The 15258-nt window shown below is 37.2% G+C and overlaps 3 protein-coding genes across 5 annotated transcripts in view; 1 reads left to right on the top strand and 2 right to left on the bottom strand.

The window, feature by feature from the left end:
- Positions 1-1181: 1181 nt before the first annotated feature.
- Positions 1182-3465, bottom strand: LOAG_16781 (hypothetical protein; the record flags this gene model as incomplete). The annotated part of the gene is made up of 7 exons (XM_020449437.1): positions 1182-1397; positions 1740-1907; positions 2009-2069; positions 2322-2382; positions 2464-2557; positions 2988-3170; positions 3370-3465. The coding sequence occupies 7 exons, from the start codon at positions 3463-3465 to the stop codon at positions 1182-1184; spliced, it is 879 nt and encodes a 292-aa protein (XP_020307024.1).
- A 526-nt stretch (positions 3466-3991) lies between these two features.
- On the top strand, positions 3992-8234 carry LOAG_16780 (the record flags this gene model as incomplete). 2 transcript variants are annotated; one of them, XM_020449435.1, is made up of 9 exons in its annotated part: positions 3992-4123; positions 4383-4445; positions 4567-4779; positions 5097-5437; positions 5786-5976; positions 6198-6418; positions 6694-6915; positions 7451-7618; positions 7799-8234. In XM_020449435.1, the coding sequence occupies 9 exons, from the start codon at positions 3992-3994 to the stop codon at positions 8006-8008; spliced, it is 1761 nt and encodes a 586-aa protein (XP_020307022.1). In that variant the 3' UTR covers positions 8009-8234. The 2 variants fall into 2 exon arrangements, with proteins under 2 accessions (XP_020307022.1, XP_020307023.1); XM_020449436.1 differs by lacking the exon at positions 3992-4123 and having other exon boundaries at positions 4206-4445.
- Positions 8235-9785: 1551 nt separating this feature from the next.
- The window catches only part of LOAG_16779, an 8331-nt gene continuing 2858 nt past the window's right edge, over positions 9786-15258 (bottom strand). For both annotated transcript variants that reach the window (XM_020449434.1, XM_020449433.1), the window contains exons 5-12: positions 14714-14980; positions 14355-14531; positions 12764-12899; positions 12299-12432; positions 11866-12093; positions 11532-11775; positions 11254-11399; positions 9786-10428 (exon numbers count right to left, since the gene is read on the bottom strand). In XM_020449434.1, the coding sequence (XP_020307020.1) occupies positions 10246-10428; positions 11254-11399; positions 11532-11775; positions 11866-12093; positions 12299-12432; positions 12764-12899; positions 14355-14531; positions 14714-14980 (1515 nt within the window). In that variant the 3' untranslated portion in view covers positions 9786-10245. The remainder of the gene's footprint in view (positions 10429-11253; positions 11400-11531; positions 11776-11865; positions 12094-12298; positions 12433-12763; positions 12900-14354; positions 14532-14713; positions 14981-15258) is intronic.

The following is a 15258-nucleotide window of genomic DNA, read 5'->3' as shown; positions in this document are numbered from 1 at the left end:
TTATACTTCCAAGTTCATGGAATGTTTTCTGGCTTCCATGTTATATATTGTGTATATGCTGATTTCTAACTGTACTTATGGATAGTGAAAAATTGAAAGCATCAACTGATGAAGTTGAAAGTGTACTGACTGATATGTGCATATAACTGATGAAAAACTCTAGGTTTTCCAATGATGATGTGTCGTGGTATTTGTTGCTGCCAAAGGCGTTTGATTATACTGCTTGGCTAATGTATTACTCTTCTATGCCTAAGTATCTTCTGAGTTCCTTTATGTCCGAGATTGTGGATAAGACCTTGCAGTAACTGTTGAGAGTTCCGTGGGTGAATTTATGGTGTCCAGTCCTATAAAAGTTTTAAAACAAAGAGGGAATTAATGGCTGGATTTTCTAGATACAAACATAAGTCTACAAGTAATATTTATACATCAGGTACAGCTTACGTCTAATTATATGACATAATGAAATGCAGTAGTCATTATATTTGTACAGCATTATGTTTACCGATATTCGTTCTCCATCCGATGTCTAACTATTCATAATCTTCAACATACCACTCTCCTTAACGATGAAAAGACATCGTTAAAGTCTGACTTAGCCTGCTTTATTGTCAGATTCTCTTATCTGACCAGCAGTAGTGGTTGTTGTGGGGTTGGGTTTTCTGAAAAAAAGTTACCACTGAGGAAACGAATTTCCGTAATTTCTGAAAGTCGAACTCGTGGGAATATTCCAGGGAGAGCTCATAGCAAGAAGTCAGAGTATTTTGTCCCTGGAACAGTCTTGAATTCTCCCGCATTATTTGCAGTAAAAGATCTTTCTGAAACAATTTTAAAGTCTAATTTGGAAGACCAAGGAAAATACTTGAGTCTTTTGTAACAGACGGAATGACAATAAAAACCGGTCAGCCGTGAGAAAATGTCCAAGAGACCAGAAAATGCGGGGGATGTACTCTTGATGCATTATGCGATCCAAGAATGCTAGAATGAAAGGAACTAAATTACCACTCCACTAAAGGTGTCCGGGATTCAAATACAAATTCGGAATTTATGTTAACTATTGTTAAAAATATGCAATAATCTGAAAACAGGGAAGTATTCGCTTGGAAGGCATTTTTAAGTCGAAGGATGCATTACGTATACCCGCATTTATAAGTAAAACAATGGTTAATTGCCTCAAGTTGCTACTAGATAAGTGAGCATCTCCAACCCGAAAAGAATGAAGAAGTTTTTCTTGGCATTTGGTGGACCGTTATTCTACCAGTATTTTGGGTAGTGGTCTGTTGTGATGCACGTTCTGTTTTCAATTTTATGTCACGGGCTAACGTGAAGAAAGCTTCCTCCACATTGATATTGGCTTTGGCCGATGTTTCCATGAATTTCGTACCGTATTCTATGGCCAGCTGCAATATAAACATATGATCTTCCAGTTGTTTTAGAGTAATGAGAATCCCAACCCATTAAAATAATCTTGTATCTTTTTGCGTGTGGATTGCCTAGAAGGAATGCTTGTGACAATTACAGCACAGTACTATTTTAAGAATGTTGACTACAGACTATTTCACTTTTTTTAGCACTATCCTTAGCAGTTAGTACCTTATTCCAATTCCATCTTACGTATTTTAACTGGATGAGGTCAACATGAGCGTAGTAGATATCTTCGTGTGCTTCCTTCTTTAGTACGAAAAACTCGGCAAATGACTGCGGGAACCTAATAGGAAAACATCATGAGAGGGTTGACCAACCTGTTCACCACGCTCTCGTGATACCTGTCTCCTTTCTTCAACATCACATTTATTACCAATAATCATTCGGTCCACATCCGATGATGCATGTTCTTCGATATTTCGAATCCAATTTTTTATGTTATCGAATGATTTCTCATTCGTTATATCGTAGACCAACATAATCCCCTTCAAAAACTTTTTTAAAATAATTTAACCAGCAACAGTATGGCATGAAGCAGTTCGATGTAAAGAGAGAAGCTTTCAGAAAAGTATCACAGTAACCATACCATAGCTCCACGATAGTAAGCGGTTGTAATTGTTCTAAAGCGTTCCTGACCTGCGGTATCCCTGAAAAAAGTATTCCACTAGTACATAAGACTGATTGGAAACAGCAGAGATTATTTTTCAATTAATGTAAGAGCAGCAAATTAAGTAGACTAGCAAAGAGATCTTAAATTAAGAAGCCGACATGAACAACAGTTTGCTGCTGAGATGTCTAAGTAAAACCAAAAATAATGCACTCATATGTAGGTGATCTTAACGAGAATATTTGGCAGTGAATAAAACATCACGTGTGGAAATGTAGTAGACAAAACATACCATATCTGCAGTTTGATTTTCTTTCCATCCAATTCTATAGTTCGTATTTTGAAATCAATACCTTAAATATTTTTTCCTCTAACAAATCATTAGCACAGAGTCGTCTTGATGTAAATTAAAAACAGCATAGATAAACAGTTACCGATAGTGGAGATGAATGAATTGTTGAAGGAGTCGTCCGAAAATCGAAATAGCACACATGTCTTTCCGACACCGGAATCTCCAATAAGAAGTAGCTTAAAAGGAAATATGAGAGTTCATTAGGTGACAATATGTAACTCATTCCTCATTCAGGATATTTTTAAATTCGATTCCTTTCTTATAAAACGATAAATTCATCTACAGTTGTTTGAAAACTACATACACAACACGGATGGAAAGGAATTAGAATCTTTGAGAATCCTCATCAAACTTTCTCAGTCCGGATTTTCAGTTAACGCTGTTATTAGCGTACTGGAGGCAAAAGCAGTTTCTTGAAGCACCGAATTTCAGCTTGAGATCATCGCGATATTGCAACTAACTGATATCTGAATCAAATTTCAAATCAATCAGTGATAACAATAACGAACCTTGAAGAGATAATCGTAGGACTTGGCCATTGATATCAGCCAACTTTTCCGATTTATCTGAGAATTACTGAAGTTTCTTACTCCTACAAATGCCAACCGTAACTTCATTAATACTCTGTATCGCCACTATGAGTACAGCAATGCACTGGGGAACATCACTCCATGAACAGCACTCACAAACCAACTTTATCGCCTTATCAATTTTATCTGTGGGACCCAAATAAGGCCAGCCAACGAGGCGACCAAACAGAAGAATTGAAGCATCATACCTACAGCCAAGCTACAACAAACCAACATCTTTCTAGCCCATGATAAATGGTCCCAATGGTAGCACACTAATTCAAGACTTGTAGTAGAGAGGACATCAAATATTGTTGGCAATTCGGATGTTAACCTTCTTTAACGCATATCACCTCTCATTTCTTTGCACTCTTCATCATCGTTGAAAGGAAAAAACATCGACTCTATCTTTAACATACGCTCCTTCTTATTTTCAATTGAACCTCACTTCTCTTCAATTCACAAATACTCTTTATTTCTATTTTCATAACTATAGTCTGGTGACGAGGAGACATTTGTAGGTTCGAAGATGATGTACCCAAGTAGAGAGATTGTTCTGTACATCAGGTGAGAGAATGGGAACCAGAAATCCGACTCCTCGTGCAAAACGATCAAATTTATATTGTTTTTCGATTAAGATTTCATTACGTTTTAAAAAATGTAGGTTGCTTACTAGAATGATGCATTTATTTAATCAATTTATTTGTTACATCAAGCACAAAGATCTTCTCACATTTGGTATGCTCAATAATTCCGATGCTATTAAACACATTAATGTAAGTTCAGTTGACCCTGCACTAACCTAAAATAATGCTGAAGACATTTATAATATCGTACATCTACCATAGCCAAATATAATATCAGTAGCTATAGTAGCTAACTCATCCAAGATTATTTGTATTCATCATCCTCTTTGAATTGTCAATATGGCAATGTTATTTATCGCATACCTGCAAGGCTATAATAATACTACTACAACAGGGGACGTATTCATTTCATAATGGCAACTATGGCTTAATAATATTCGGTTGTTCAAAGAAAATGTGGTTCGGCCAGCACTCTCCAGGCGTGTACGTCTTGGTGGGTGCGGTTGGCTGTATTGTTGAAGTAATGGTTGTAGGATGGCGGTGTGGTCCGTTGCTGTTTCTTAGCGGTGCTACGCGGTTCTGTCTTGTATGCTTAACGTTTCACTATTGTCCTCGTATTTTCACTATACGGATGTCAGTATTTAGACTTAGGGTATATGAGAACGTCAGTTTTAGACTAAGGCATTTGCGTTGCCAAGCAGCAACTGTCAGCATAGTCCTTTCCCGATTTGCCTTAATAGGTCCTGCGAAATCATTCGAGACTGTTGTTCCTTTTAGAATTTGCTGTTGGCGCAGCAGCAGTACCTAATTCTCCATCATTTATCTATGTTTAGATCAGTTTTCAGCAAAGTGATACCGGGAAGATGTTGTCGAGGAGGCTGTTGTTAACAGTGGCAAAAATTTCGAAGGTATGCTCCTTCCTCAATGAGACCTTAATTTTTCTATACAGCTATTGGACGCTTTGTGTAGTTGTAGGGAATTCATTGGCGTTCACAATTGTTATAATGGAAGGTTCGGAACAAATTTTAGGCTTCATCGAACGGTTTCGGAACAAGTAGTCGCTTCTGCGCAACTGGTGCGGAAGTGTTGAAAATTTTGGAAGATCGTATACGAGGACAGGAATCAACGGTTAGCCTAGAAGAAACGGGCAAAGTGCTTTCTATTGGTGATGGTATTGCCCGCGTCTATGGTCTCAAAAATATTCAAGCCGAAGAGATGGTGGAATTCGATTGCGGTATGAAGGTAGCGACTTGCTTTTTTTGCGTGCAATACAGTTTCTAAACAATTTTTAAATACAATTTTTGTAATGCATTCTAAATAATGCAGGAAGGGCTGGTAGAAGAGCATCAGATCTCCGATACATGGAGATTTTCGAGCTATAGCTTTCCTTCTTTTTGATCTATACGATATATTGAAGTGGTGATTTGTTTTGTTCCTTAGAGCCAGAGCCCATAAAGTTTGTATCCATTTGTGCAAAAAGGCATGTAAGTTATTGGGGAGAAATAACTAGTTCTCAAAAAGTCGAAACTTTTTTGCTTTAAAAGATTACTTGTTTAAAGGGTATGGCATTGAATCTAGAACCGGATAATGTTGGTGTGGTGGTATTTGGTAATGACAAGGTTATTCGGGAAGGTGATATTGTGAAGCGTACGGGGGCAATCGTTGACGTCCCAGTCGGAGAAGCATTGCTGGGTCGTGTCGTGGATGCGCTGGGTAATCCGATTGATGGTAAAGGACCAGTAAAATGCACGGAACGATCTCGGGTTGGTATCAAAGCTCCAGGAATCATTCCTCGGATTGGTGTACGTGAACCTATGCTTACTGGAGTAAAAGCTGTGGATTCGTTAGTACCGATTGGGCGTGGACAGCGTGAACTAATTATTGGAGATCGACAAACCGGGTATATTTTACTTTTTTCTATTTTACGATTTCTATTTTTCGATTTTTCGGGTATTTTACGATTTCTGAGTTTTGTTCTTGCGGAAGGGGGTTTACATTTTTAGCAATTGTATGTCTTGATTTTTCTGGGTCGTGCCATTTTAAGAAGGATTGATTTTGCGTTTGGCAGACTTGTAAGGATTGGTTTTTAGGTTCCTCTTCCTCTTTACAAAAGTAGAATTGTTCCAGGAAATATTCGTTTGACGTAGATGCAGTTATATAAGGGCTATTTAGTCCCGTAAGATCACCATTTGTTTCATCGTATTTGCATACGGGTGTAATATACAGATGTAACGTGATCTTTTGACAGGAAAACGGCAATAGCAATCGATACAATAATAAATCAGAAGCGATTCAATGAAGGTAGCGATGAGAAGAAAAAGCTTTACTGTATATACGTTGCTATTGGACAGAAACGATCCACTGTTGCACAGATCGTAAAACGACTCACCGATACTGGTGCTATGAAATACACAATTATTGTTTCGGCCACGGCATCTGGTTATCTCTTGTTTTCTTTTTCAGTTCTGTTGTGATAATTTTTATACAAAATCGGTCTACTTTCTGTAGAGACTTTTAAAACAATGAGAAGCGAATGCTGGCATATTCTCTGAGCAGTAGTATATGTTCTTATTGTTTCTTACTGGTTTTATTGTGAACAATATAGATTGCGCAGCCAATTGAATTCAACCGAAAAATTGGAAATGGATTTGTTCTTGCAGATGCCGCACCACTGCAATATTTAGCACCATATTCTGGTTGTGCAATGGGTGAATACTTTCGAGATCATGGAAAACACGCGTTGATTATTTACGACGATCTTTCAAAACAAGCTGTAGCTTATCGACAGATGTCATTGTTACTCAGACGTCCTCCCGGACGCGAGGCATATCCTGGCGACGTCTTCTATCTTCACTCTCGTTTGTTAGAACGAGCAGCAAAAGTATATTTATCATTGGGTCATTTTTCTAATAAAATTTGTTATTGATTTAGGAAATTTTTGCTGGATCATATCAACTTGTTTCCAGAAAGTAATGCTTAAGCTGTTAGAGTCGGCTTGTTGTTGATATCTAATATACTTCGGTGAATAATAATTTCCGTATAGTTGGTTTCATTTTTCAGTTCTTAGCTCTCTTTTTTTCTACATCGTATATGACTCTTCAGATTCTAAGTTTCTAAAACTTTTCGTTATCAACTACACGCGATAAGTTTTTCCAGATGAACGATTCTCATGGAGGTGGCTCACTGACAGCACTGCCAGTTATTGAAACTCAAGCCGGCGATGTTTCCGCTTATATCCCTACCAATGTAATTTCAATCACAGATGGACAAATTTTTCTGGAAACGGAACTATTTTACAAGGGCATACGACCGGCAATCAACGTTGGCTTATCAGTTTCGCGAGTCGGTTCAGCTGCACAGACAAAGGCGATGAAGCAGGTTAGATTATAAACTACGATGTGATGCCGATGCATCCACAATGACTTTTCTCCATCACATTGGGATCCACACATTTTGTTTTCAAAATGAGGAACTTACTGGCTTTATTGGCTGATTCACTGAACAATTTGTGACAAGGATTAGTGGGTGAGATTTATTGATGAATGAAAAAAAAATTAAAGAAGATTTAGAAAAAAGTAAGTCAGAACCGAATTCAAACATCGCTGATTATTAATTATTATAAATATCAGATATTGGAACAACTAGATCTAAAAAATGAGATGTATTTCTTTCCAAGGATATTTAAAGTTTGTAATTTGTCACGTATTACTGACTAAAATGTAGAGTTAAATTCAACGTATAGATCCCATTACTGATCACTTGCTGCTAGTATGATAGTAAAAAAATGAAACTTCGCTTTGTATCAAGTTCCACAGTACTCTTCTTTAACCATACAAACGAATTATAATTCATTTGTATGCTTACAGATATTTCTATATTAGCTGACAAATAGCATTTCATGCTTAACCTTTAGGTAGCTGGTTCAATGAAACTGGAGCTGGCGCAATACCGTGAAGTAGCTGCATTTGCGCAATTTGGTTCCGATTTGGATGCGGCTACGCAACAATTGTTAAATCGCGGCGTGCGTTTAACAGAACTCCTCAAGCAGGGACAATATGTACCAATGGCTATCGAAGAACAGGTATTAGTTTTCTCCGCTATGTTGGCAGGTCCAAGATACCTCCATCAGCAATTTCGATTGTCGAAAGATTTTCAATACTTTCTCAGTGTGCATTACCAGGTTAGAATCGATTAAAGAACTGCTTTTTACTCGTGTTATATACATGTGAATGAAATGTACGTATAATAAATATATTTTCAGGTAGCCGTAATTTATGCCGGTGTTAAGGGACACCTCGATAAATTGGATCCATCCCGTATAACTGTTTTTGAGAGAGAGTTTCTGATTCACATTCGACAGACGCAGAAAGAATTGCTGAAGACGATTCGTGAAGAAGCCCAAATAACTCCACAAACTGATGCAAAATTAAAAGACCTAGCGACTTCGTTTATAGCTAATTTCAAACAATAGATTGTGGAATGCTTTGTTGTTTACATTATTATGGACTAATGAATCCTTTTTTCGCCTTCATAGATTAATTTATGTATAACTAGTAATCCATAATGTTTAGGGAGAAGCAGTTGTTCTATTTCAAAGTGTTTTGATATTATCTCGCCAACTATTACAATGAAAATAAGTAATGTGTCTTTGTTTCCGCAGAGAATACTGCTGTAGAAATGTGCAAAGTTCCGTGCTATTTTGAAATCCTCCCACCTCAGAGTCAGTGAGGAGGCGATATAGATTAAAGAATGACCGTTTCTGTTGCGAGTTTCTGGCAAAATAATTTCGCAATCAACGTGGATCATTCCATTTGGTTGGAAGAGTTCCGAACTTCTAAGTTTGTATGGATATTGATGTGTAAAGTTGCTGTATAATGAAGTACGTAACAGAATATATGTTAATTGTGGGGACTGCGCTTGTGCAATGAATGAGGCATGCTCGGGGATCTCTTCCCCATCATGAAGAGGATGATTTTTGGGGTAATGCTAATGATCTCGATTCGTCGTAAATGTGAGCACGTAACTAACAAATTGCACAAGGCTGTTTTAATAAAATGATACAAACTAGTTCATTCATCTTCGGGATTTCCTATTACCCCACATAAAGCGAATTAAATGGATTGAGTCAATGTATACAGATTGAATGATAAATTGTTCTTAACCTACACCATGTCCCATTTTTGATAGAAGACGGTCACATCATCTGTTCTGGTCATAAAGTGAGATAAATACAGTGTACTTTTACTTCTTCCATTATCAACGAATTACGGCTAAGTACTACATACATACAGTAGCGGATTAACATCTTTGAAATCTACATTTTAATCGTAATCCAATCGGTACTGTTCATGCCGATTTTATGCCTAAAAGGCGACTCAGCTACTTACGCAATTATCTCAGAGTGATATCAATAGCAGTATGCTCAAGGTGATGAGATACATGTGTAATAATTGAAAACCTTTTTGTTCTACATGATCTGTGAAATGAGTGTAACAAAAGTTTCATTAACTTCAGTAACAATTAAACAACTTGTCCAGTTATTCACAAATGATTTCCTGGAATAACTTAACAATTCTCAAGGTTGAAAATACAAACATAATCCCCGTGACTCACTGCTAAATAACTAATAAGGTTATCCAACAGAGGAGAAACATACTTAATTGATTGTCTCCGAAGTCGTGAAATTTGAATTTCCAATAAAAAGCCATTGATAACGCTTTCATTTTGCCTAAGCTATCTTACATCGAAGCGCTGTTCATGAATAATTTGTTTGTTAACAAAAAGCGTAATACTGTCTAAAGATCATTGATGTCAAAGATAATGAGTTTGAAGTGGACCATTAATTATTATGTTTATAAAATATTCCGTAATTTGTTCTATTGAAATATATCAAACAGGCAGATTTCAGTCAACATCCAACACATAAGTCTACTGTCAACATGTCGGGCGCACCACCGTAAGCAATTCCCACGTATCACAGTTTTACATAATACTTCATCTGCCTGCTTGATTGTAGACTAACAATATTTCCTCATTTCCAAAAATGAGTTTAGTAGAACGCTGCTGAGACCTCTTAGGATAATTCTGCACAGGCCAAATACTAAGTGTGATTGCTAGTTGAAATATATTGAAGAATGAAGATGAAAAGTAAAATTGACGCACTATTTCAGAGTTCGAATATGCTACTTGCGTTAGTACTTTTCAAAGACATATATCGACAAAGTCTCCCTCTTATTATATTGTCTAACTCTAAAATAATCAGCAAAATGAACTAATTTAACTACGGCAAAAATAAAGTCACTGGATCAAAAACTGAAACAATCCCGTAAGATCAAATATAAGTCAAAAATCGAAAATCCCGAAAGATTCCTCTCACGACCATGAAGCTTTTGAACTCTCAAAGATGAATAATACCGTGCTCCATGAAAAGGCAGAATGCCAAATCCAAAAGATCTAAAGAGAAAGAAAAACGATATAATAACGTTATAACACGTATATGATCAAACTGAAACATAAGACCGCGCCTGGACTTGACTTATAATTAAAACTCTGTGCAAAAGATTATGCTTTGAGGTACTAACCACCAAAATAACAAAACTGGTGAAAAATAAATAATCGAAAAGCTCCCATCCTGGGCATCATAAAATGCGGCAGAAAACATAAAATGAGAATCATGATAATGTGAATGAGCTATGGAAAATTCACAACTTAAAATGAATTCATATTAACATCAGCTGAGAAATCATCACTGCCAAACTCTCGCTTTGACGCGGGACCGCCAGCAGCATCACCCGGCCGTTTAGCACCTCGAGGCGTCGTTGCTCCACGACTACCTCGCCCTCCTGTACCACGACCTCGACCTGCGGAACCACGTGGCTGAAATCCACTTCCCTGAAAACATTGGTACCAAAGAGTGAACACTTTTTACACGCACATTTCAGTTCAACTTGCATGATTAGAATAGAAACACAGGCAGTAAAACCTTACTCGGAGCTTTTCATGCATGTTAATAAAAGACATTTACCAACCGATCGATTTTCAGAAAAAGTGAAAGGTAAAATCACAATAAACAACGCTAAACTATAGCAACTAAATGATGTGTGCACACTTATTAAAACTGCGCCATATCATTTGACCGTCGAACTTCCTATCTTTTCATTATGATAGTTACCCATTAATTAGACCACCCTTAAATTTTGGTATCTTATCTAATCATTCTAGTGTAAGTAAACCATGCGACATGTCCTCATACGAGAGGAACAAGCTGAAAATGAAGCTGAGAGAGTGATGGAATTTAGTTGACTTAGACAAAAATACCCTTCCAAGTTTGTTCAAATTTTACTCTTGAACTTGAATCCCAAATGTGAATTCTAGACTATACATCAACCCCCCAGCCTAGCACTAAAAGACAAATGTCTCGTGATTCCTGCATTTTGTGTTTCAGACAAGACCAAGTCAATAAACGACAAACAAAACTTTTTTTTTAAGTCCATATAAGGTTTAACAGGGAACTAAATCGCTATAAACTTTGCTTGTTTCATTCTAAATATTGTTTATTTAGAGAGAAACGTTCGACTTTATATGAGTTGCAGCCCAGCAGCATAAGGCTAACCTATATATGTAATACAAGAGTGTATATAAATATAAGAGAAATACAAGAGATATGTAAATACAAGAGCATAAATTATGTTTAAAAAGTCCCATTTAAAAGCATACCGGCACACCACCTCGACCTCCCCGGCCTCCTATCGGCGGTGCACCATACCCGTAACCATAAGGATCAGGACCATAACCATAAGCATCATAACCATATCCATAAGCACCTGGAGGAGCTCCATAACCATATAATTCTTCATAGCCTGCTGAAACATATTATTTGATTTCATAACTGTTGAAATTTACAAACAGATAGTTCAAAGAAACGATCATCATGAAGAGGTCTTGAACATGCATGGAAAAATTATGAAATGAAAACTAAGACCCTTAAACACTACCATAGGGATCATAACCACTGTAACCAAAATCAGTTGGTCCACCGAAACTACCACGTCCGAAACCTGATGTACCACGTCCACCTCGTACACCACGACCAAAACTAAAATCACCAAATGCACCACGTAGACCACCAAAACCTCGACCACGTCCACGCATCATTTTTTTCTTATCACTTTGGGGTTTCGCAAGAGAAATATCAATTGCGATTCCCTCCAATTCTGTACCATTGAGTGCTTCCATCGCCTAAAGAGATTTTAAAATGAACCGACATTAAACAGCAATGTAAAAAGCATAGCAACTTAAACGTATCAATAGCTGAAATCTAAAAAACACCTTGATAGCGGGTTCTCTTTCCATAAAATGGATGAAGGCATAATCACGAATTTTCTTCGCTCGATCGACTTCACCATAAGCCGAAAACATTTCTTTAAGTTGTTCCTCAGTAACGGCCTCTTTTAAATTCCGAACATATAATACTTTTACTTTTGCCATCGTTTCTTCATCTGGTTCCTCCTGCTGTTCAGCCCAATCTACCACTAAATCCGAATTCCACGGTCTCAGCTTAAATATTATGAAAATTTCTACTGTCGTAGCAGCAAAATTTCTGAAACGTGGCTTTGAAAAAAAACTGAAAAGCCGCTTGCCACTATCGACAAGCGTCTGCCGCCCTAAAATGACATATTTCTTATGTAAAACTGGAAGCTCTGTGTCAGTCCTTATTAACAAGATAAAATTGTCGGAAATAATTTAATTCAGGAAATACTACCTTGCCAGCATGAATCTTGCGTTTTGCGTCTGATGCGGTCTTGTGATCACAGAAATCAAGGAAACAGAAGCCACGATTTTTGCGGCTTTCTCCTGCATCAGGACTTGAATAAATTATGCAATCTGTCACGCCCTCTGAAATTTTAATAATTGAAACAATGAATTACACTATGAAGGAAAATTTCCTAAGAAAAATGAGACACTGGAGACAGAACTGCTTACCTGCAATGGCACGAATTAAACAAAAAAAGAAGAAACTTACCCGAAGATGTACAAAAGCGGTCTTCAAGAAGGCCAGGATGATCGAAAAGTAATGAACCCGATTGTATCGCACAGATATTAGGCAAGGGACGGACACAACACCATCAGCTTTTCCAAAACCAAAAAGTCCTTCCCACGAAAAAAGCCACCTATTTGAAAACGCGTGCGAACGAGATTTGGTACCACTTTTTGGGCCAAAATTTACCTGTGTGTTCTTTAAATTCCGCAAGAATTTCCTCTTTTGACTTCGATTTTGGAATGTTCCCAATAAACAGTCGTGTGTTGGCAACGCTCACGTTCACTTTCAGATTTTTTCCGGGCATTATTTCGTAACCATCAAACTAGAAACAGAGATCAGAACAAATGCAGCTGTTTTTTGCCAAATTTCTCTTTTTTTTCATGCTCTAAAAATTCAGTATTATTTTCCAGAAAGTGTTCAAAATTTTATTGCCAAAATGAGCTTTCCAAATTTTTATCCCACCCTCAGGCCTTACGTGATCAGGATAAAAGACAGGGACGAGAAATAGGAAGAGATGAAGAGAGAAGAGAGAAAGATAATAAACTGCAATATAGATGAATGAAACTATTAAATACAAGAAATCACTTAAAACACAACTCAATACATCATGTTGCCCTTTAAGCCCTAGGAGAATTTCCAGTCAAGTATTATTAACCCACATCTTCCCGGTATAACAACATTAGCAACTCTCCTCGACATATGAAATGAACGAAACAATGTCTATTTTCCACTCTAAAGGATAATTGTTGACAAGTTTCATCACGCAATCAACACGTTTATTTTTCTGAGAAATAGCTGCTGGACAGCAATTACCAAGCATCAATTCTAGCTTCGGTCAAGACCAAGTATATCTAATTACTAAACTATTCTAAGAAATTCAACCTCAAGTGTGAGAGTGACAGTAATTGAACAATGCATAGTCATACATATTCCCGGAACCTCTTAGTAAGCCGATGGATAAAGGCCACGACTCAACTGCGTGAATTATCAAATTACAGCTAGTTATATCACAATCAAGAAACCTCATAACTAGTAATAGAAGTCCTTTCCGAAAGGCTGATCAATCTATGAATGATTTAATTTTGCAATTACAGGAAATAATATGCTGCATGTGTAAATAATCTTGCAGTTACGTACGGACAGTCTTAGCACGAATATAAGCATTTTCTAAGTTAACAACTGGAAAAGCAAGTTTATCCCTTACCTAAACTAAAACCATAAATACGAAAAGGACCAGTAATGCCTTTCAATTACCGCATAACTAGAAAAATAGATATTACTGAATTTAACCCATTTAGGACAACGAAAGGCTGAAAAATCATCAGTACGCACTTCCACCAGTCAAAAAAATTTCTGCCATCAGTACGCAACGCACTCATATGCCTCAGTACGCAACGACGAGGCAATCAAAAGTAAAGTCAAGTTAATAAGTTTGCTTCACAAAGTCTAAAAATGATCTGCATACACATAACTGGTAAAAAACACACAGATAAAGTGAATGAATGGAGAAAATAAAACGTTGGCTGCTGCCGCTAATTTTTAAATGTTTAGTTTCTGCAATCATTTTGAAAAGATGCAAAAACAATGCGCAGATTTGTGCACTGTCCACATTTACAACGCAAAAAAAAGAGGAAGACAAAAGTTGCGAATGATTTTGCAAATATTGCCGATACTTTGTTTTTGCATAAACAAACCTTCTGCACTATTCGTCTCTCAAGAAAATTCCAAAACCAAATGCTGCAGCAGCCAACTGGAAAATCGTAAAAAGTACTACTACCTTTTTAGCAGCCTCATAGGCTGATGTTTTGTCGCAATATGTTAAAAAAGCGTAGCCACGATTTCTTCCCGTTAAAGGATCCATCATAAGCCGCAAATCCCAAATCTTTCCCATATCTTCGAAAAGTGTTATCAGAGTGTCTTCGTAAACTTCTTTCGGAATCTTGCCAATATAAATCTGAAATAGAAATCATGCCAATATAAATCTGAAACAGAAATAAGAATGAAATAAACAAAAACTTTTCAACCACGTAAGATTTTGTTTCTAAAAAAAGCAATAAGTTAAACGACGAATCTTCATCTTTCGCTTATAGCTTCGAAAATAAAACTAAAAAACGATTTCGAATTCAAAGTAAACACCTCGTGTCCAGACCCCTGTGGGCCCGCTGCTGGCCCATCCCAGTCTGGTGGTGGTCCGCCATATTTTCGCTGGCCGATGGTCACTTCTAAATTGTATCCTGTTCGATCCAAAATCTCCTTGATTTTTTCAACCGAAGGTCCATTGACCAATTTTTGCGAGAGAGCAACGTTTGCTCCAAGCTGTCGAACTTTGTCACGAAAATTGCGCATAACCGACATTAAAAACTGAGCCTTGTTTTGAACACCCATGAGTTTCGACTCTTTCACCTGAAATGACTTCTGTAAAAAATTTTCTTCCCAGACTTTCTTGATGAAACTCGATTATTTCACGTAAAACTATCTATTCTAAGATAACGAACATATTTTTATACCTCTTTGATGATGAACAATGCATGTTCGAGAGGAAGGGAGCGAAGCATTTCAATTGCACGATCGTCAAGTTCTTGCGGTGACATATCAGTTGCTTCATATAATTCAATCAGTGCTACAGCGACCTTTGGCTTCACACTCTGTGCTCTCAAGCCCTTGTAAACTTCGTTCTCAAC

This window comes from Loa loa, assembly GCF_000183805.2.
Source record: "Loa loa unplaced genomic scaffold supercont3.19, whole genome shotgun sequence".
Classification (NCBI taxonomy): domain Eukaryota; kingdom Metazoa; phylum Nematoda; class Chromadorea; order Rhabditida; family Onchocercidae; genus Loa; species Loa loa.
Note: the sequence above shows the minus strand (reverse complement) of the source record. Positions and strands in the feature narration are given on the sequence as shown.